Source organism: Oryx dammah, unplaced genomic scaffold, assembly GCF_014754425.2.
Source record: "Oryx dammah isolate SB20612 unplaced genomic scaffold, SCBI_Odam_1.1 HiC_scaffold_20, whole genome shotgun sequence".
Classification (NCBI taxonomy): Eukaryota; Metazoa; Chordata; class Mammalia; order Artiodactyla; family Bovidae; genus Oryx; species Oryx dammah.
Window position 1 is genome coordinate 34442001 of NW_024070204.1, and position 21145 is coordinate 34463145.

Sequence of the window (21145 nt, forward strand, 5' to 3'; positions counted from 1 at the left end):
AGGTTTTATTTCAAGTAAGACAACACTTCATCTCAAATAAAGACAACCCTAGTTAAGGGTGAGATCCTTATCGTTCTCCTTCTGCCGATCACAGGGAATGACAATCATGAGTTGCTGAATTCATGGCTTTATTCTCTCACTATATGTAAGTGCTTCTCTGTGTGTGCATACATAAATAGTAAAAATGTTGCCGTTTTGGACAACTTACACCATTGTTTTTCTCTGCTCAGTTATATTTTCATAGACTACTCATATTGATAAGTCCAGTGCATTTATTTTAATTGCTAAGTATTCCACCATGTAAATTTTACCACAATTAGGTCCATTTTCCACCTGAAGGACATTTCTATTGTTTCCAATGTTTTGCTACTAAAACAGTAATGCTATAAATATCCTTAAAAAAGGTCTCCTTGAAAACACAGTCAGGTTTTGATGGGATTGCTTTTCATATTAAGATGCACCAGAGAATCAACAAATCAGTCAGTCATGACAGCTTTTTCCCCCTCCCCCTTAAAAAAGGAAATAGAATGAAAAAGGGGGGAAAAATAGCATACAAAATAGTTTTGAGTCACTTCAGTCATATCCGACTCTGTGCAACCCCATGGACTGCAGCCCACCAGGCTCCGCCGTCCCTGGGATTCTCCAGGCAAGATCACTGGAGTGGGTTGCCATAATGAATGAAAGTAAAAAGTGAAAGTGAAGTCGCTCAGTCCTGTCCGACTCCTAGCGACCCCATGGACTGCAGCCCACCAGGCTCCTCCGTCCGCCTTCTCCCACAAAATAGTTTTAGTTGTTGTTTAAAATTGTGTTCAGTTGTGTGTGTATGCTTTTAAACATCTGGATCGTAATGTAAAAATTATTTCTTACTGTGAGGAAAAAAGTCTGATAAAGACTACTCCTGCATATATACTAAGAAGTGAAATTGCTGGCTTTGAATACATACACATTTTTAGCTTTTACTACGTATGATCAAATTGCTCACCAAAGTGGTTATTTCAGTGTATACTGCCAGCAATTTGAATGGCTCCTCTTTGTAAAAATCCTTACTAATGCTTGTATTTTATCAAGTTTACCTGAAAAGAAGTACTAAAAAAAGAATTTGCAAATACTGAACAGAAAACTGGATCCGGCAGGAAGGAAAGAAAGTACATTGGGACAAAAGTAAATGGCTGGGTCTTAATTGACAAAGTTCTATAAGCCAGAATAACTGGCTCAAACAACACAAGGCAAAGAACTTAAAAAAAAATAATAATTAAATGGCAGACAAAACTTAAATATTACTATTCCAAGTCACATCTGGAATAATTAATGGTTACAAGAACTTTTCAGTTCCTTTGCTCCTTCCTTTGTTGTTACTTTTTATAATTGATTAAAAAAACACAAAAACCTAACACTTGATTCATATTGTAAGCACTGTAAGAAATACCACTTCACACACATAAGGATAGAAATTTTAAAAAAGAAAAAGAAAAATTACTGGTGATAACGTGGAGAAAACTGGAATACTTTGTGTACTAGTGGTATAAATGTACAATGGTACAGTTGTTATGAAAAAGTTATGGTCGTTACTCAAAAAATTAAAAATAGAACTACACATAATCCAGCAACTACAATTCTGGATACATAAGAAAATAATTGAAAGTGGGAACTCAAATTTCTATTTGTATACCATATTCATAGTAGAATTATAAAAATATCCCAAAGGGTGAAGGCAACCTAACTAGGATCCCACAAGCTGGGTGGTGTGGCCAAAAAAATAAATTAATTAAAAAGTAAAAAAAAAAAAAAAAAAAAAGAAAAGGTACATATCATCATGTTTTCTGGTGGAAGAAAGGAAAAAAAAATTATGAGCTGAAAGTTATGGAAATACAAGATGTCCAAATTACTTATGCAAATAACACTAATATTATTTTAATTAAAGTGTTCATTAACACAAATGACCTTATCAAGAGATGCCCACTGTTTTCTATTCACCTAATAAAACTCTTTACTCAGGTCATCAACATTTAACTGATCAATCAGAAGCAATAATTTACCGTGCAACTTCCTCTGCAGCTCCTGTTGCATCTGCTGAGTATTTCCATTTTCAGGACGCATGAATCCTATCAGCCTCTGCTGTACTTTGGCAGCAGTACTGAAACAGAAATTCCAGAAAATATATTAAAAGAGTTGTGCAACTATTACCATCACCTAATTTTAAAGCATTTTAACCCACTTTCCATTTGCAATTTTTAAAAAATATATATTTATTTTAATTGGAGGCTAATTACTTTATAATATGTTGTTCAAAATTATAAACAGCATTATACTACTAATAGCTTGACTATAATAGAATACCATGTAGCCAATACATGTGGCACTAATGGTAAAGAACCCGCCTCCCAATGCAGGAGATGTAAGAGATGTGGATTTGATCCCTGGGATGGGAAGATCCCTTGGAGGAGGGCATATGATTAAAAGTTTACAGTGTCACTTCAAATTAATTCACTGGGGGAGTGATGTGAATCTTTTACAAGTTTTTATCACTTTTATAACAACAAAAAATGTTCATCCTAAACGTGTGTCCACACAAAAACTTCTCATTCCCTTCTCCAGGGGATCATCCCAACCCAGGGATTGAACCCAGGTCTCCTGTATTGCAGGCAGATTCTTTTACTTGGTGGTGGCGCCTTTGGAAGGTAATTAGGTCTGGGTGAGGTCATGAGGGTGTAGCCCCATGATGAGATTGCTACCCTTATAAGAAGAAAGCAGAGAACTTTTAGTTTGGTTTTCTCTCTGCCACATAAGACACAGAAAGAAAGCAGCTGTCTGCAAACCAGGAAGAACGTCCTCACCGGAACTTAACCATGCTGACACTCTATCTCAGACTTCCAGCCTCCAGAACTAGAAAAAATAAACGTTTGTCATCTAAGGCAGTTTATGGTATTTTTGTTACTTCAGCTTGTTATTAAGATAGGGAATGACTACTAATGGGTGTAAGGTTTTTTTTTTGGTGTGATACAGCTGTTCTGGAATTAGATAATGGTGATGAAATTTTAACTTTATGAATATACTAAAAACCATGAAACTTTTTTAAAAGGACAAATTTTATAATAAGTAAATTAAATCTCAGGGACAAAAAGGGAAATAAATTTTACTTATTCTTACTTTGGATTTCCTAATGGTCCTCCAGTAAATTGGGAGTTTCTGTCTAGAAATTCTTGTAAGCCTTTCAGTTCTAGCAACACTGACTCCAGCAGCTGGGAGGGAACACTACTTTCAATCTGAAAAAGAAGAAATATTTTCAAAAATGTAAAAACAATGAAAAAGAGTATCCATAAAAAACATATACTCTATATACCCATAAATGAATATTGAATTTTAATTTTGAGGTACCCTATCTTCACAAATAGAAAAGTTATTCCTTATATTAATTTATACTTGGTGACCAAAATAAAGGGCTAGACACCCACATTCCACCCTAGCTGCTTTGGTTAATCAGGTATAATTTACAGACAGTAAAATGTACAAATCTTAAGTGAACACTTTGATAGCTTTTTACATCTTAAGAGTCACCACCCAGATCACAATACTGAATATTTCCAACACCCAACAAAGTTCTCTATTGCCCTTTTCTAGTCATTAGTACCTGTTCAAAATTCACATAAAAGGAATCATATATTAAGTAAATACACTGATTTTTAGAAATGTGAATTTTAAGAGTATCACAGCTAAAAATATATTTGATATCTTTAAATTGGAAAAAGAAAAAAGCTTAAAATAAGTTGCACACATACCTCATATTAAAAAATTTTTATTACTTGAATTTATGATAATACAAATTCCTGTTTCTTAAAGCACTCTGAAAAGTATGCCAATGCATGGAATTTAGTGCTATGTTCATGGAGTATGGAGGCATGTAAGCAAAATATTCAGTAATTTTGAGCAATATTAAGTATTAAGACTGACTCTATTTAGCCCTCATAACAATGTTACAAGGAAGATACATTCTCATTTTACTTTAAGTTATCAGGCTCTGAATGTTAAATTTACTCATCAGTTAACAAGTGACAGAGCTTGAGATGTAATTCAGGCGGTGAACAGTTTACTGAACATATACACAAACACATACATGAAGGAATAATCATTGTATGCTGTTTACAACATTAAGAAATATGAAACGATCTACTTATCCACTGAAAATATAAACTGGTTACATAGAGATGATGGAATACTATTATACAACACACTTACTGCAGTGATCTCTCTGTTGCCACTCTTAAATACTCTCTCCACAACTAAACTGGCATCCCATATGTTTCTGGGAAAAAAAAAAGTTTTAATGATTGTGTTGTAGATGAACAAAAACATTACAATATGTAGTAAATCCTTTTGCTGTGTGTTTATTTAGTTTTTAAAGTGTGGCAATGACTTCATTTAACATTGTACTAAGTTATCTGAAAGAATAACAACAACAATAAAGAAAAAACAGGAAAACTTTCAAACTTGATGTCATTTCACATAATGAAATACTGCTGAGGAAAAATCAAAGACTCTGGGCAATAAGTTGTGAACAAGGAAGTTCTGAGTTATGAGTTCTGCACTGTTTCACATTTTTAAGCAAAATGATTCATATGAAAGCATACGTCTCAAATTTAAGAAAAACACACCAGACATGATGATTACTTGGATACAGCAGAATGAGTGCAAAATGGCGGTAATTCTATACCTACTCCTGACACCTAGTCTCTTTACAGTATGATTCTGATGCCTGTTTTATAACGAGGAGTCTATTTCCCATCTTTTGAACCTGGGGTAGCTCGGAGATGTCCCCTTAACAAGTAAATGAGGTGGAAATGATAGGTTAGTTCTGAGCCTAGGCATCAGGAGGTGCTGCAAGTTTCTACTCTCATGGAACCTTGCTCCCACCAAATCAACGATCTTTGACCAACCTGCTACAGAATAAGAAAACAATCCAGCTGTCCCAGCTGAGGCCACTCTAGGCAACACACAAACAAAACCCTGCATGTGCCAGAGAGTTCTGAGTAGAACTCTCTTCTGCCTCAATGATGAGTTTCTATTACGGAGTGCTTTCTTACACTCCATGTTAATATACATAGATATATTTTGAAGACACATATACATATGCGAAACATAGTAACAAAATATAATTTGATGGTTAGATAATAGAAAAGCTGAATGACAGAAAACCATCTTATTAATGGACAAGTGAGCTTAAACTATAAGTAAAATTTAGTAGGAATAAACGATGTTCCAAATTTGAAGCTAAAAATGTTCAGCTGTACAAAATGGAACAAGGTGAGCAATAGTTAATTATTCTATAAAAAACTTACCCCATGATTCGAGAAAAGTAAATGCAAATACCATTGTGTTTTCCAGAGTACACAATCTCTGGTCCAGCCATACAACTCATACTTGTGGCCTGAGTTGCTGGGCTTCCCAAAGCACACACTGGAGTAGACACGGCAGGCGGGTGAACACCTTGTACACACATAAGAAAATCAAATCTCAAAATTTAACCGTGAACATTCAGAATTCTCAGAAACCCAAGTCAGTTGTACCTGAGCCCAAAGGAAAAAACAGTTACAAAAATACTGAAATAAATAGTAATTTAATTTGATTTTCCTTGACAAGAAGTGAGACTTAGACTTGCTTAGGAACTCCCAGGTTGGCTTTCAAGTGTGGCAATGCAGGATGAAAAGGAAAGCAAGCTTGCAATCACTGCATCTTAATGGTGGGAGTGAAACAGGTCAGTTAGTTCAGTGCTGGTGATTAAATCCTGGTACTCACAAAGGGGGCTTTCTAGGTAGGCTAGGTAAAGGCATTCACGGCCGAATGCCAATGCTTGTTCAGATGCCACTTCTATTAAATTACATTATTTTCAGGGGAATAGGACAAGTTAATCTTCCCCACTCTAAGTGTTAAGAATAATAATTCAGTATGATGGCTCCAAAAAGAATAGTAATAGCATCCTAAAACAGAGGAAAGAGGTACCTTGAGATGGTGTCCCTAAGAAGGATGGATTTGGATACAGAGTACCACTAGGAACAGGAGAACCTGAAAAGAAAACAATATAAAGACTGATAAAATTATCTCCCAGTTTTTTGAATCTGATCAAAATCAGACACAGAAACTGTTTCTAAGTGTAAGAGTAAGGAGGGGCACCACTCATAACATATTCAAAAATTAGGGACCCATTTCCTAGCAATTTTCTAACAATTCCCATTTTGAAAAACACCAAGGAGGGAGTTTGTTATTAAATCACTCAACTTTTTCCTGTTGAATAAGTAACAAATGAGTTCTGTAAATATTACTGCTTACATCTTATTTTGTTTCCCAGTATACACTAAGGATTCACTATATATAATTCTAATTAGACATCTATAGGATTATTCTCTAACAATCCAGTAGCAGAAAAGAAAAGATAACAAAATTTTTTACCCATTAAAATATGTTACTATGTGTGCTCAGCGGTGTTTGACTCTTTGTGACTCCATGGACTGTAGCCCACCAGGCTCCTCGGTCCATGGTATTTTCCAGGTAAGGATACTGGGGCAGACTGCCATTTCCCACTCTAGAGGATCCTCCTGACCCAGGGATCAAGCTCACATCTCCTGTGTCTCTTGCCTTGCCATGCAGATTCTTTACCACCGAGCCGCCTGGGAAGCCATAAAATATGCTACAAAGCTTTAAAAATTCAAGCTCTGTTAGAAATAGTTTCATTTCAGTGTTTCATACTCACTAGTGTAGACAGGAGAGCCCAGGATGGGACCGACATTACTCGGAGTGGGGAGAGTGGTTGGAAATCTCATCTGTGCTTCACCACCGTACCTATTTTTATGACAACAGGGGCTGAGTTTATTCAGTGACACTATCCAGCTTAAAAGCTGGACTTGTTTCAAGTCCTGCTTAGCTTCAGGATAAATGCTTTAAACATTAGTGACGTCAATGCATCATGCGGACAGTGAAATACACACATAGATACCTAATAAAATACTTATTTAGTAAATGTTGACTTGAAACTGCTACCAAGAAGAATTATAAGGGACTCTGGCAATTTCTAAAAAAGGGTCTGTGAAGCACAGAATTTATTTAATGAGTGTACTATAATTCCCACACTAGAATTATGGTTAGACTACTCAAAAAATTCTTTAAAAAAATTGCATTTTAAATTTATTCTTAGCTAAGTATTTTCCAAACAATATCTCTTTGATACCCAAGTTTTCTTGAAGTGATGCAGAATCTCTCCATGTAAATGATACACAGAGAGCAGAATTGGTATAGTCATAGAGGAAGCAGAAAAGACAAATGAGATAGTAACTGAGGTAGTAAGAAGAGCAAACAAAAGAAGTTGGAGAAGAGAATCCAGAGAAAGGGTTACAATACATAAATCATGCTCATCAAGGTGTTCCAGATTTCATCTTTCTGCAAATAAATTTTACTAACTTGCCTATATGGTCACTTAAATGTTTACTTGTAATGACCACATTAGCCAATGCATCCATTAAAAAAAAGTGGCCAAAAACAAGAGAAAAGGGACATACATACCTGAAGAAAGCTCGAGTAGCCCAAGCAGATACTTCTCTGTCACAGGCAGCAGTGGAACAAGCAAGAATAAGGCAAGTTGCACAAGCCTGGTCTTCCTGTAAAAAAAAATAATTATCTTCCCTTAGAATAAACATAAACATTTTGAATGAAGTTTTGTTTACTGCTGTATCCAGTGTTTAAATCTGTGTACAGAGCAAGTACTTGATAAATATTTATTGAATGAATCAAAGCAGCGGGTATGAGAAAGGAGAAGTAAATACTATTGGTTTTAAAGTTTCTCATAGGCACCACTATTAAAGGATGTTCCGTTATCTTTTTATCTAGATTCTACTTTAGTTTCTGGTTTAGTCACCTCCTTTTTTTCTCAAGGTGTTTAAATCTTTTAGAAAACAACAACAGCTAACATTTATTAAGTACTCACCATGTGCCGGGCACTGTTTTAAGAGTTTAGAGCATATTAATCTCCATGTCACATATTACAATTTAATACATATTTTACACATGAGGAAATGGAAGCTCAGAGAACTCAAGTAATCTACTCAGATGGTGGAGCTGGCTTGAATCTAGAGTGTGTATATTTAACTTTGATCTGATATTCCTGACTTTAAGCATTCCCAGTATTACCTCATCATTTTTAGTTATGGTTTTAAAATACTAAAGTACCCATCACTGTTACCCCAAACTTTTTCCTCATGTCATTAAGCGAAAAAAAAAAAAAAATTTAAGAAGTTATTTACCTGTAAATGTCTTATCCTTTATTTTACTTTTTAGAAAACTAATTAATTAATATTTTGTATTGTGGTATAGCCAATTAACAAAGTTGTGATAAATTCAGGTAAAGAACAAAGGTACTCAGCCATACATATACATGTATCCACTCTCCTCCAAACTCCCCTCCCACCCAGGCTGCCACATAACATTGAGCAGAGTTCCATATGCTATAATGCAGGTCCTTGTTGGTTAGCCATTTTATCCGTATTTATCTATAAATGTCTTGTCCTTTAATAAAAATGTATTTGTCATATAATTTGACCATCACATTCCTACTAGTATATTTTAATGATAAGAATTTATCAACAGAATAAAAAATATGAGTATTTACCATAATAAACGTTACAGCATACTAACCCTATTCCCAACCGCCAGTACATACGTGATTAAAGCAAAGACAGAAGACTAGTATTAATCCCAGCATTTTGATCCTAACTTATATAAAATGTAGCTATCATTCTCATTGTTTAAAATATCATCACATTAAAAAAAAATTACAAATAATTACCTGATGTAATTTAAAGAATCTTTCAATCTCTTCTCCATCTCCACCCACATTACTCACAAGTAGATGCCTCAGCTGATCCACAGGTCTAAGTTTATGAAACATAAGACTCCCCTAAGAAGTTAAATAAAAAAGACGAATAATATATTTACTAAGAATGGCTAGTAGCAACGGATCCTATGTTAAAAACAAAACAAAACAAAAAAACTTCAAGAATACAAAGTACATGGGTCAAAAAGATCATCGGATCTACATTTCAACTCCCAACCCACCCTAGATCTATATATCCGTATGGAAAACTTAAGAACTGAAGCGTTATAAACCTTTAGCTAATGCGCAGTACTAACACATGAATAGTCAGATAAGTGGAACAAAGTAGAAAGTTCTGATACAAGCTCAAGTAAATACTAGAATTTAATATATAATAAAAGCTGTCCCTCAAACTAAAGGATCAAAATTAGATTATCCATTAATCACAAAGGCACAAGTACATCCACTTCAGAAGACACTGAAGCTGAATCCATATTCATACCTAAACCAGGATAAATTCCAAACAGGACAAAATAAAACTATAACAGAATAGTACTAAAAGAAACTATGGGTGAATGATTTCATGAGCTTAGAGTGTGGAAGCTTTTTTTTTTTTAAAAAAAAAAAACAACTGTAGCAGAAATCCCCCCAAATAACAGAATATCTCAACTACTTATAAACCTATTCACATGGGGGAAAAAAAAAAACCTCAATAAAGAAAATCAAATGACAAACCAGAAAAAATGTTTGAGCCTAAATCACAAAAAGTTCCCTTAAATATATAAAGAGTTTCCATAAATCAAAAAAAACAAACTCAATAGAGAAGTAGATATAGAATCGGAACAGACAATTCACAGAAAAATAAACACTAGAAAAGACCGTCAACCTCACTCTTAATAAGATGGAGTACTGTACTTGTATAGGATGTAAGGAAATAGGCACTCAACAGTCACCGATGGTGACTGTACGCAGGGATCGGTGTATACGTACATCGGTGTATACGTACATTGGTGTATATATGCAGGGAAACCAGAAACATCTTTCAAATTGATAAATACACATACTTTCTAATCCAGAAGATGTAATTCTATAGTTCTACTCACACATGTGAAATTATATACGCACAAGTTTGTAGCATTATTTTTAACAGCAAATGATGATCCATTAATAGGGACCTAGTTAAATATGGTATATTCATAAAAAGGAATACCTTTTAAATATAAAAAAGAATGAGAAAGTCCTAATATCAACATGGAAAGATGCCTAAAATGTATCTTTGAAACATAAAAAGCAGCACATATGCTATTATGTTTATAAATATATTTGTATTTTTTGTATATCTATAATGTATCTCTGGAAAGATACAAACTCTGATGACATGGGAGTCTGGAAGGAGGGGACCCAAACCAGAAGGGAGATTTTATTGTGTATACCCCTTGGTTTACCACTGGAATTCTGTCAATGCATTACTACTCAAAAAATAAATACTAAAAACTGTTGTATAATACTTTACAAAGAGTGAGTTCTTTTTGTTGCATTTTTGGTATTTATAACTATTCCTTAAGAATATTTTAAGAGTAAACATTCCTAAGTGTTTAAGTAAATGACTCAACTAAGCAACTATTGCAGAATACTTTGACAAAAACATTAAATACGGCTTCTTTTTGTCTCTACCTTAAGAGGATAGGCACATACCTGTGCTGAGAGGAGAACAAACTTCTTGGGAGGCAACATGTGCTGCTGTACAACAACTGGTGAGTCAGTTATTGGAATATGATCCTTATTTAAGGGTGTGATAATCTTATCTACTTTCAACTCATCTATTGCAGAAAGAGCCCAGGAATGACCATCAACACGAGTAGTCATCTATGTAGAAGAAATAAAGTTTTGTATACATATAATTAAAGTTACATAAAGCAACATCTTCTAAAAAGGATACGATCTTTGGATAAATGTAGGATTTAATAAATTAACAATACATTAGGATGAATATTCTCAAAAGTCAGTATTTAATTTTTTTAATACCTATTATTTTGATTGAGCATCTTCTATGATAATAAATAATCTTTACATACTAGAAGAAAAAGGCAAATTTTTCTTAAGATAAACTAAATATAGTATATACTATAACTACAATTTTTTCAATAACCAAAGACTATATACTTTCTACCTTTCCAGGGTGAACTGATCTACACTTAGGTTCAGTGCTCAAATTTCCTGACACATGGTTTTGCTCTCTTCTGAAGTTGTATTTGCTTTCTAAACTAAGATATTCTTTTTTAAAAAGTATCTTGGTCTTCTAAAATACTTTATTATAAAAAATTTAAAGCGTCAGTAAAATGTTGAAAGTACACTTTATGTCCATATGCCTGATACCCAGATTCAACCCAGATCAACTGATAGCATTTCGCCATATTTGGTTTCTTCTCTCTTTCTATATTTTTTGAATTACTGAACTATTTGAAAGTTATGAATATCATGTCACCACTAAATATTAATATATTTGCATGCATCTCTTAAAAATAAGGATGTCCTCTTACATAACCATAAAACTATTCTTACATGTAAGAATATTAACATTTCTCTAATACAATCTAATGCCCAGTCAGTACAGAATTTTTCCATTGTCCTAATGTCTTTTATAGCTGTATTGGAGAGACCAGAATTTGATTATTAATGTTCATGAGCTATATTTACATTTGTTTTTTAAGTCCACATTTGTTTGAGAACTCAAGCATACAGGTGAAGTGATATGATGTATTGACACTGAAGTTGCTCAGTCGTGTCCGACTCTTTGCAACCCCGTGAACTGTAGCCTACCAGGCTCCTCTGTCCATGGAATTTTCCAGGCAAGAGTACTGGAGTGGGTTGCCATTTCCTTCTCCAGATCTTCCCGACCCAGGGATCAAACCAAGGTCTCCAGCATTGTAGGTAGACGCTTTACCATCTGAGCCACTATGATGTATAGTACCTACTTTAAAAACAAAAACAAATAATAGCTAACATTTATCGAGTACTTCCTATGTGCCAGATAGCATTTTGAGCACCCTGAACACATGAACTCATTTAATCCCACTTTCACCCCGTAGAGGTAGGTATCACTAATATTAAAACTACTACAGATGAGGAAATTGAGGGCCAGAGACATATTAAATCCTTTGAGTCAATGCCCTGAGAAAAAGGAGCCAGATTTCAAACCTGCACCCTCTAACACTGTGCTCCCATCAAGACAGGGTTTATATCTTCCTGAGTTCTGAATCCTTACAGTCTATCACAGAATGAGGCATACACTATGTGCTCAGTAAACCCTAAAAGATAAAGAAAAGAATTTGAGAAAGGTGCTCCTTGTCTCTATTCCTACTTGCCTTTACCCCAGTTGCTTAGGCCACATCAGAAACTTGGAAGAGCCCATTCAAACCATGTTGCCCCTTCCCAGGATTGTGGTCTTCCTCCAGCCATCGACACCTTTTCCCACTTCCCCTGACAAAAGGATTCAGTTTGAGAATAACCAAAAGCAGCCAGTGACAACTAGAGCCTAAATGCCTATAAAGAGATGGCTCCAAAAAGACTCTCAGACATTCAGACCCTAGTGGGGGTTGGTTGATCTGCTTTGATCAGCAGCCTCCAGGTGCAGGTTACAAGAGCTATGCAAGGTCATCTAGGAGGACAGATGGAAGTGGAACAGGGGACACTCAGAGGAGTGAGCATCTCTGGCCTCTTCTCAGCACCTTCTGGGCTGGGATGAGTGGCCCAGGTGTGGGGCTGGGCCAGGATAGGCAGGGCCACATCTTTCTCCCAGGACCTCTCCATTGACTTCATGGAGTATGTGCTAATATTTACTTTTAAAACACAATTATGTGTTTGTGTATATACATTTGTATATGTGGGAAAAAGAGATCAAACAAGATGGAGTGAAGGGGTAATTCCTTAATGTGGGGTTCAGTTTACCATTCTATTTTTGAATGTTTGAAATTTTCTATAATTAAAAGAAAAAAATTAAATATTTAGATGGAACTACAATTAAAGAGATCATAAGAATAAAATTCTAAGTCATAACTAAAATAGATGGTCACATAATAACTAAAAATATAATATATTCAAATGGGACAAAGATAATTTCAGAAAGATGTAGGTATTTTCAGGTACCTTATAAAAATATTCTAAATGGGTTCCAATGTTTTCTTTAAAGATTTTTTTACTGAGTACCATACTGACCTCATCTTAGGAAAAACAAAGAACTAACAGTATATACTTCTTTTCAGTAAGACTGCTAATCATATAAGATTATTAGAAGCAAACAGTAATGAATTAAAAGATAAAGCTTCTCACAATTTTGTTTTTCATTTAAAATTATGTAAAACATTCTTTAAAGTCTCTCAAGATAACTCACCTGAGTTTCCATCATTGGCTTTTGGAAAGGAAATGTATCATGGTTGACACACCACAAAATATCATTATCTTCATTTTCTGAGGCTGCCATCAGCAGAATACCTAAAAGTTTAATACATAAAATCTCATTATAGGATGTCAAATACACCTCCACAATAATCGTAACAACGTTAGTAACATTAGTATGGATACATAAATATATATATAAATCTTTATAAGTAAATAAGTTACAAAATAAACAAAAAATAAATCCTCTAAAAGGACATATAATCAGTGCTAGGGTAGCATCACTAAATGTTCTAGACTGTAAACATTTTTTTCAGATAAATACAACTTATTTGTACATTTCTAAAGTTAGTATATGTTTACAATAAGCTTATTAATTATATTTTTTAAAAGTATTTAGTACATAAAAAATTGTTGACTTACAATCAATGGTATGTAATATTCAAAATCATGTACTGGTTAATTCAAATACTCCATGAATAAAAATGATGAAGTTACTAGTGGAATGGCAGAGATAAATGTACTATGAAAGAATAATCTAAGCAATATTAGCTGACATTATAGTTTGGTTTTGAAATATGCTTTTCTAAGCTCAGTTCCAATTCCACCCACTAATTCGCTCCCTTCATTCTGAGTTTAGTGATATTAATCTTGAGTCCACTGGCTGACTATAGGTGATGGGATCCTACTTAATTATTAAGCTATGTAACTACCTTGTAAAAAATTGAGAACAGTTTATATCAAGTAGCAAGAAAATGTTTTCTTAAAATTAGTGTATAAGGTTTGAAAAACTGAAATTTGATTGTATCATGCACATAACTGAAACCACATTTTCCCTCAATAGATTTCTAGCTTTAAAACTTAATTCTGTTTATGATGGCATCAAAAATAATACTTTAAAATACACTGAAGAAGTGCAAAATTTGTATAGTTTCTTACACATTACTATAAAAAATTAAAGCGGGTATAATAGAAAGATATCCCACATTTATGGATTTGAAGGCAATATTTATAGGATGGGAATACCCCCCAAATTGATCTGTATTTTCAACAATCAAAATCCCATCTGCTTTTTTTTAGTTGCAGAATTGACAGACTGATTCTAAAATATTTATGAGAAAGAGTTCTAGAATAGTCAAAAGAATCTTGAAAAAAAAAATGTTGAAATGGGAATTTTTAAACTTATGACAAAGCAATAGTAATCACAGTGGGATATTGGCATAAGGATGGCAAAAGGACTTCTTATTAGGAACTCTTTACCCATTAGCAGCAGAGTGACTGCTAATGATGAAACATTAGGAGTGATGAAAACATTCTGAAATTAGATAATAGTGATGGTTATACAACTCTGTGAATAATCTAAACCCTATCAGAATGTACACTTTAAAAGGCTCAATTTTATGGTATGTAAAAACTGTATTTCAATAATATGCTATGAAGCTGCATGTTACAATATATTTGAAAAAATTCCATTTGTAAAGGCAAGTTTCATTTGGGTGTTGAAAAAATAAAATATTAGAAGACACAGTAGAATAAGTATAAAAAAAGGCTTTAAAATTATTATAAAATCAAAATAAACTAACAAATGCTTTCTCACATTGGAGAAAAGCACACACAGGTTTTTCTAGTTTTGATGTTTAACTAGAATCTCATTTTTTAAAGTTAATTATGAATCCAAGAGTTCATCATCAAAATTTCATATTCCTGGATGCAAAATTCTCCATATCCATGAAGATATGGAAAAATGGTATCAGAAAAGTCATTCAAGTTTTCCTAACCATCCTCAAAAAACAAAGTTCAAAGTCTGTTACAATGGATATAACACTGATTTTGACCAGTGAGTTCATATACAAGTACTTTTAAAGTTCCAAACAACTTAAAAAGTACTTAAATATTAAAAACTACAGTGTGTGTATACATATATATATATATGAATGTCATATGTCAATGAAAAAATGGACATTGATAAAATTTGAAATAAAAGCTAATTAAAAAAACAGATACAAAAACTGGATAAAAAAAATCCAAAATTTTCTGAATTTTATTGGAAGTTTCCTTATTTTCAAATGCCTCACAAGGCAATCTAATTCTAAAAACTTTAAGCATCTAATACTCCATCTGACAGTATTTCAGAATTTACCTTTACTATAAAGAGCTTTATGTACTTTTGAAGGCTTTTCCACAGTTGAAGATGCAGAGAATCCAGGAGGTAGGCGGACGTGGACCAGTGTCAATGTATTTGGTCGTGCCGATGGCTGTCTGAATGGACAAGTGCTGAAATACAGCCTTACACCTGATCATGGAATAAAATTATCCATCATTAACAGGAAATAAAAGATGCAAGGTACACATGGTATTGAAACAACTCCACAGACAAATAGAATTCTGTTAAAGTCAGATCTCATTTTCCTGACTGATCTTAAATCACCAAGCATTCTACTAGCTGGAGTGGTTTCTAAGACAACACCACTTCGAACTGGGAGATAAATCAACACATTTCACCAGAAAGAGTCTACAACTTTAAGACCAGACTCTGTCACTAAGTATTAGCCACTTTACCTTTCAGGCCTGGTTTTACATCCATAAAATCAGAAGACAGAGCCTGAGGAATCTTCTGATTTTTCAAAAGCCTTCATTTTATGCATTATTAATATTGCTTGACAAAACTGATACAGAAATAGAAACACATTTCCAGTCATACATTTCCAAACCTGAAGATTGTAAAGTTATCACAGTAATAGCATACAAATAAATAAAACAACATACCTGCATGTGTGACAGCCAGTAACTGACAGTCCAGTGATTCGGAGTTTTCAATCACTGCTATTTGAACAATTGGTTTAAAAACAGAACGATCTATGGTCCTAGAAGAAAGAAAAGCTGAACTTTATGTTTTAAATGTATCTACTAAATTACCAGGAACACATTCCACCAGGATTCTTACATGTTTAAATATGCTAAAATAGTTTAAGACTAGTTTTTAGAAAGCAATGCAACAGCAGCAAGAACTAACAAAAACCCTCAATTCTGTGTTTTTCATACTAACAATGTTAAGAGTGATCCTTTTTTCAAAGACCATAAGAGAAGGCTAAGTCCACTGGGTAAGTGGTTCAACAAGTTGTTCTTAGAGCATTAAAATATCACTGCAAAGGGGAACAAGTGAACCTTTATAATGGAGAGCTCTGGTGAATACCATCTTAATCAAGTGTTAATCAATCAATAGGAAAATTGGAAAAAAAAAAACCAAACTGGTATTCTGTGCCTCAATGTAATGCTCTATGAAGTTCACATCATGTAATACTAGTTAAAACACTATTACCCTGAATCTATAAACAAGGGGAAAATAAGACAGATTCAGAAACTGGGATATGCTACTAATAACTTTCCCGTCCCTCCCTCCTAAATGTTAACATTTGAAAAGGGCAGTAAGACGTCTGTTTTATATTAAAGAGACAAACTAATGACGAATGTAGCTCACGAGCTATGACTGAATGTGGAGAAAAATGTAAAGAAAAACAGCTATGAAAGATGTGGGAGACAATTTTAATATGGACTATACAATTAGAACATTATAAAATTATTCATTTTTTAGATGTGATAATGGTAATACAGTATATAAGAGCTTAGGATATGGAAAGTGAAGGAGCTAAGGATGAAAGGCATATAGGTCATGTGTATGTGTGTGTTTGTGTGTGTGTGCACACGCTCAGTCCTATCTGACTCTTTGTAACCCAATGGACTGTAGTCCACCCGGCTCCTCTGCCCATGGGACTCTCCAGGCAAGAATACTGGAGTGGGTTTCCATTTCCTCCTCCAGGGGATCTTCCTCACCCAAGGATTGAACTTGCGTCTCCTGCATTGGCATGTGGGTTCTTTACTACTAGTGCTACCTGGGAAGCCCCCATATAGGTGAAAACAGTGAGCAAATTAAGCAAAATGTTAACAGCTGGTACATTTAGATAAAGGGTATATCAGTGTTTATCATGCATTTTTTTTCATTTTTCTGTGAATTTGAAAAACTCTCCCCCAAAAAAACTGGGAGGAAAAAAAGGAAACTCTTCCTTTTAAATTGTCTGCCTAAAGAATTTCTTGGTCATTGAAGAGCAAAGAAAACATGCTATCACTAGGCTATCTGACCGCAGCAGTGACCCAGACACACAGACAACAGAAGCTGAAAAGGGAGGTGTTACGTGAAGAAAATTGCTGCTAAGTCAGTTGTGACATGTGCAAACAGCAGAGTACAGTGTCTGAAGACTTGGCTTTTAGGCTGGGTCCCAGCACTTATTTAGGAGTTTAGACCTCAGGCAAATTGTAACGGCTCTTAGTTTCAATTTCCCCAAGAAGACAGTGGGTATAATACAATTCTGAAATTCTGTGTTCCCAAATGGTACATGTGTCACTTATCAGACCAACAAAACTACTATGTAGATGTGTTAAAAGGGTGGAGTATTTACATACAGGGAAACACTTTGAGATTTCTGGTTTTCTAGTCATAGTATCTGTAATGCCTGCACAGACCATTCAGAACATAATTTAAAACTCCAAGGAAAAACACAGGTCAAGGTATTCTTTTCACTGAAAAACCAGTCCACCTTATGTTTCAAACCATCCAACTTAAGAACAAAAGGAAGCATCTCTAAGAACTGTTTCAAACATAAAATAGAATGTCATTTCCTCCCACATTCCTTACCTTCTAGAGATATTTTGAAGAGGGAGTAGTTTTAGTATACTGCATATAACTAATATAGTTATGCCCACAAATAAAATGTCTGACAATAAGTTACATATTACCTAGCAATATTACCAGCAGCAGAGACAATAGAATTCTGTGACACTGAAGCAACTCTGTTCATTCCTTGTCCATCATGGCCCAAATCATACACCTGTGAATAAAAAATTAAACCCACTTAAACATGATTATAAACTACATACATTTTACAAATGATCTTTTAAATAAACTTTTCCTTTTTAGAAATCCTTTAATTCTGCTACTTCATCTAGGTAGGAAAACATTCAGAGATTTACAATTTCATAAAATTAGTGCCCTAAGAAGTGGTTTGGGATTTTTTTTTTAAAGCACACACTTCATAAGCAAAGCCAAGAGTGACTAGGTCTTCTTTCTTAAAAACAGGGATGTTCTTCCGCTTTTATATGCTGGCAAAATATTAATCTTACCTGTATGACTCCTTTCTCAGATCGTGTATATAAAATATTTCTTGAATTATCAACTGCAATTTGAACAATTGGATCTAAAATAAAATGAAAAAAAAAAAAAACCCAGTAATTAACAAATCAAACAGAGTAGCTGCTTACAGCAAATTAAAACTGCTGTTTTGTAGCTAAGTCTTAGGAAAGTTACACCAGAACAAAGCTAGGAAGCATTTAGGTTAGACATCATATGAAAAAAAAAAAAGGCAAATATCAAATACTGTGACTGGGCTAACAGCATCATAAATAAGTTTTTCTGTCTTCTAAATTAAGTTTTTAAGCCAAACCAAAACCCGGTTTCAAATTACTCCTTCCTTTAACAAACATTTAATGAACATTTAGTTTACTATATGCTAAAAACAAGTAAAATAGTTCTACCTGGTCTATTCCTTCCAGAAATTTCTAATATATCATTGTTCAAAATAATTTAAAAATTCAATCATATTAACATTTTTAGGTGCTTTTATCTTACCTTACTGAAGCATTTTAAAATTACTTTACCTGACTATATCTCATTAAAAACTCAGATATATTCATTTTCTGCTGGGAATTTCTTTTAGAGGGGCAAAACATGTATTAAATGTCGGAATGTTTAACTGTCTCACATAGAGAAAGAGTTATGTTTGGTTTAAGTACACATAGCTGTAGTAGACACATGTTCGAAGGTGCTACATTTATAGGAATTTGGGAATAAAATTCATGCTGTCTCTATGTTTTATCATCCCTTCTCCCCTTTAAAAGACCATATAAATATACAACAAACTCTATTTAATAAGGGCTGTTTCAATTAAGATTGAGAATTTCTTTAAGAAAATGTTAGGTCAGTAATTTGTTAAAATTTTTTGTTTGCCAAATTTATTTTCTACTTACCATCTTCTGAGAATGTGAACTGTAGTAATGAAGGAACAAGGAAAGAAAGTGGGCTCTTTGAGTGGTTTATCTTCCTACATCTCTGGCTAAACCAACCTGCTTCTGCCTTAAAAGATAAAAATGCAAGAAGACTTGTAAATGTAGGTAGGTACCCCCATCACAGCAACAGTATACCCGTTTACAAGCATTCTCAAACCTTAGTGAAATGCCAATAACTGTAAATAAAGACATACTACTCAAAGTAAGTACTGAGCTTAGTCCTGTAATTAAAAATTTTTAAATGTATTTAACTAAAATCACTGCTCTCAATTAAAGCAGCTATGTCTATTCCAGCAACCTCAACACTGCCATGTTAGTAAATTCACTTTATCTTAAAAGTTTCTATTTGAAAGCAAGCAAGGAAATAATAGCCATAGTTAATAAGGGTCAAAAGTACATAGGATAGAGGTATTTTTATCTCTTCCCACTACTGCTAAATGGAAATTTTAAAAACAGTAGCCACCACCACCATAATCTACAGCCAGCCCCTCAGTCATCGAGTTTTGCCATCCTTAAATCTGTAACAGAACTCTTCTGTAAAGTGAACAAAACCAAGAGAAATTGGGTAAGGAAGAGATACAATGTAACATAAAAAACTAACCTCAGTTCTAATCCTATCTCTGCCATGAATTAGCTGTATGACTATGAGAACATTTGTCATGTCAGTTTCCTACCCTTTAACTTATGAAAAAGGCGACAATATAGTTAAAGGGGGGGTGGAAAAGCAACTGCAGCAAAGACATTTCAGAGTAGAGAGAACACAAATGATCAAAAACACATGAAAAAATGCTCAACCCAGCTAGTAATAAAAACACAATTTTCTTCTGATAGGTCAAAGTTAGTAAGTTTGAAAATACCAGTGTTACAGTGAGGAGAGAAGGGAAAGGGATACAGTCAGTCTACAACTCCTAACAGGGAATAAGGAAAACATAAAAGTTGAAATACATATACATGACAACACAACTATCAGAATTCTAAGTCTCTACACCAGAAAATATCTACACATCTGTTCAAGGAGGGTTGCAGAAGAACACTTATTATATCATTATTTGTGAAACATGTAAAAAAAAACCTAGAAGTCCATCAAGAAAAGAGCTGTTAAATAAATCATGTACATTCACTTTATGGACAATCATGCACCAATCACAAAGGGTAACATCTCTCTATCTACCGGATACTGACAAGGAAAGACTTTCAAGACAAAATTAAATGAAAAAAGCCAATTATGGGGAATTCCCTGGCAGGGCAGTAGTTAGAACTTGGGCACTTTGACTCCTGGGGTTGGTTTTACTCCCTGACTGGGGAACTAAGATCCCGCAAGCCATGTGACTTGGCAAAAAAACAACAAAGAAAAAAAGAAAAATGTCAATTATGAAACAAAACATAAGCAATAATCCAAGTAAAAACATATACAGAAGTACATATATGTTTGTACGTGTGTATACACACAAATACATACGCATAGATATTTAAAAACATATTTATAGGTATTCAAACAGAGAAGGCAATGCCAACCCACTCTAGTACTCAAAGATCTTATATATCATGTTCTACAAAAACATATAAAGAATTAATAATGGCTGTTACCTCTGGGGAGAGGACTGGGTTTTATAGGTAGAGTGTAGCCGTGAAGGACTACAACTTAAACTGTATGTTTGACCACTTTCCATAAGAATATATTAATGTACTTATATAATTAGAAAATAAAGACAAAAGCTTATCAATCCATACCCCATCAAGAGGGAGTGAAAAAAAATGTTTAAAATAAATGCCAGACTT

General features: G+C 34.0%; 1 protein-coding gene across 3 annotated transcripts in view; it reads right to left on the bottom strand.

The window, feature by feature from the left end:
• The window catches only part of NUP155 (nucleoporin 155), a 52903-nt gene that overhangs the window by 20661 nt on the left and 11097 nt on the right, over positions 1-21145 (bottom strand). For all 3 annotated transcript variants that reach the window (XR_005724770.1, XR_005724771.1, XM_040262353.1), the window contains exons 7-21: positions 19328-19433; positions 18425-18498; positions 18041-18132; positions 16016-16113; positions 15390-15542; positions 13245-13345; positions 10550-10720; positions 8828-8938; positions 7549-7643; positions 6743-6831; positions 5995-6057; positions 5334-5481; positions 4234-4300; positions 3148-3263; positions 2037-2134 (exon numbers count right to left, since the gene is read on the bottom strand). Coding sequence is in view for 1 of the 3 variants with exons in the window: in XM_040262353.1 (XP_040118287.1) it covers positions 2037-2134; positions 3148-3263; positions 4234-4300; positions 5334-5481; positions 5995-6057; positions 6743-6831; positions 7549-7643; positions 8828-8938; positions 10550-10720; positions 13245-13345; positions 15390-15542; positions 16016-16113; positions 18041-18132; positions 18425-18498; positions 19328-19433 (1582 nt within the window). In the remaining 2 variants the exon portion in view is untranslated. The remainder of the gene's footprint in view (positions 1-2036; positions 2135-3147; positions 3264-4233; positions 4301-5333; positions 5482-5994; positions 6058-6742; positions 6832-7548; positions 7644-8827; positions 8939-10549; positions 10721-13244; positions 13346-15389; positions 15543-16015; positions 16114-18040; positions 18133-18424; positions 18499-19327; positions 19434-21145) is intronic.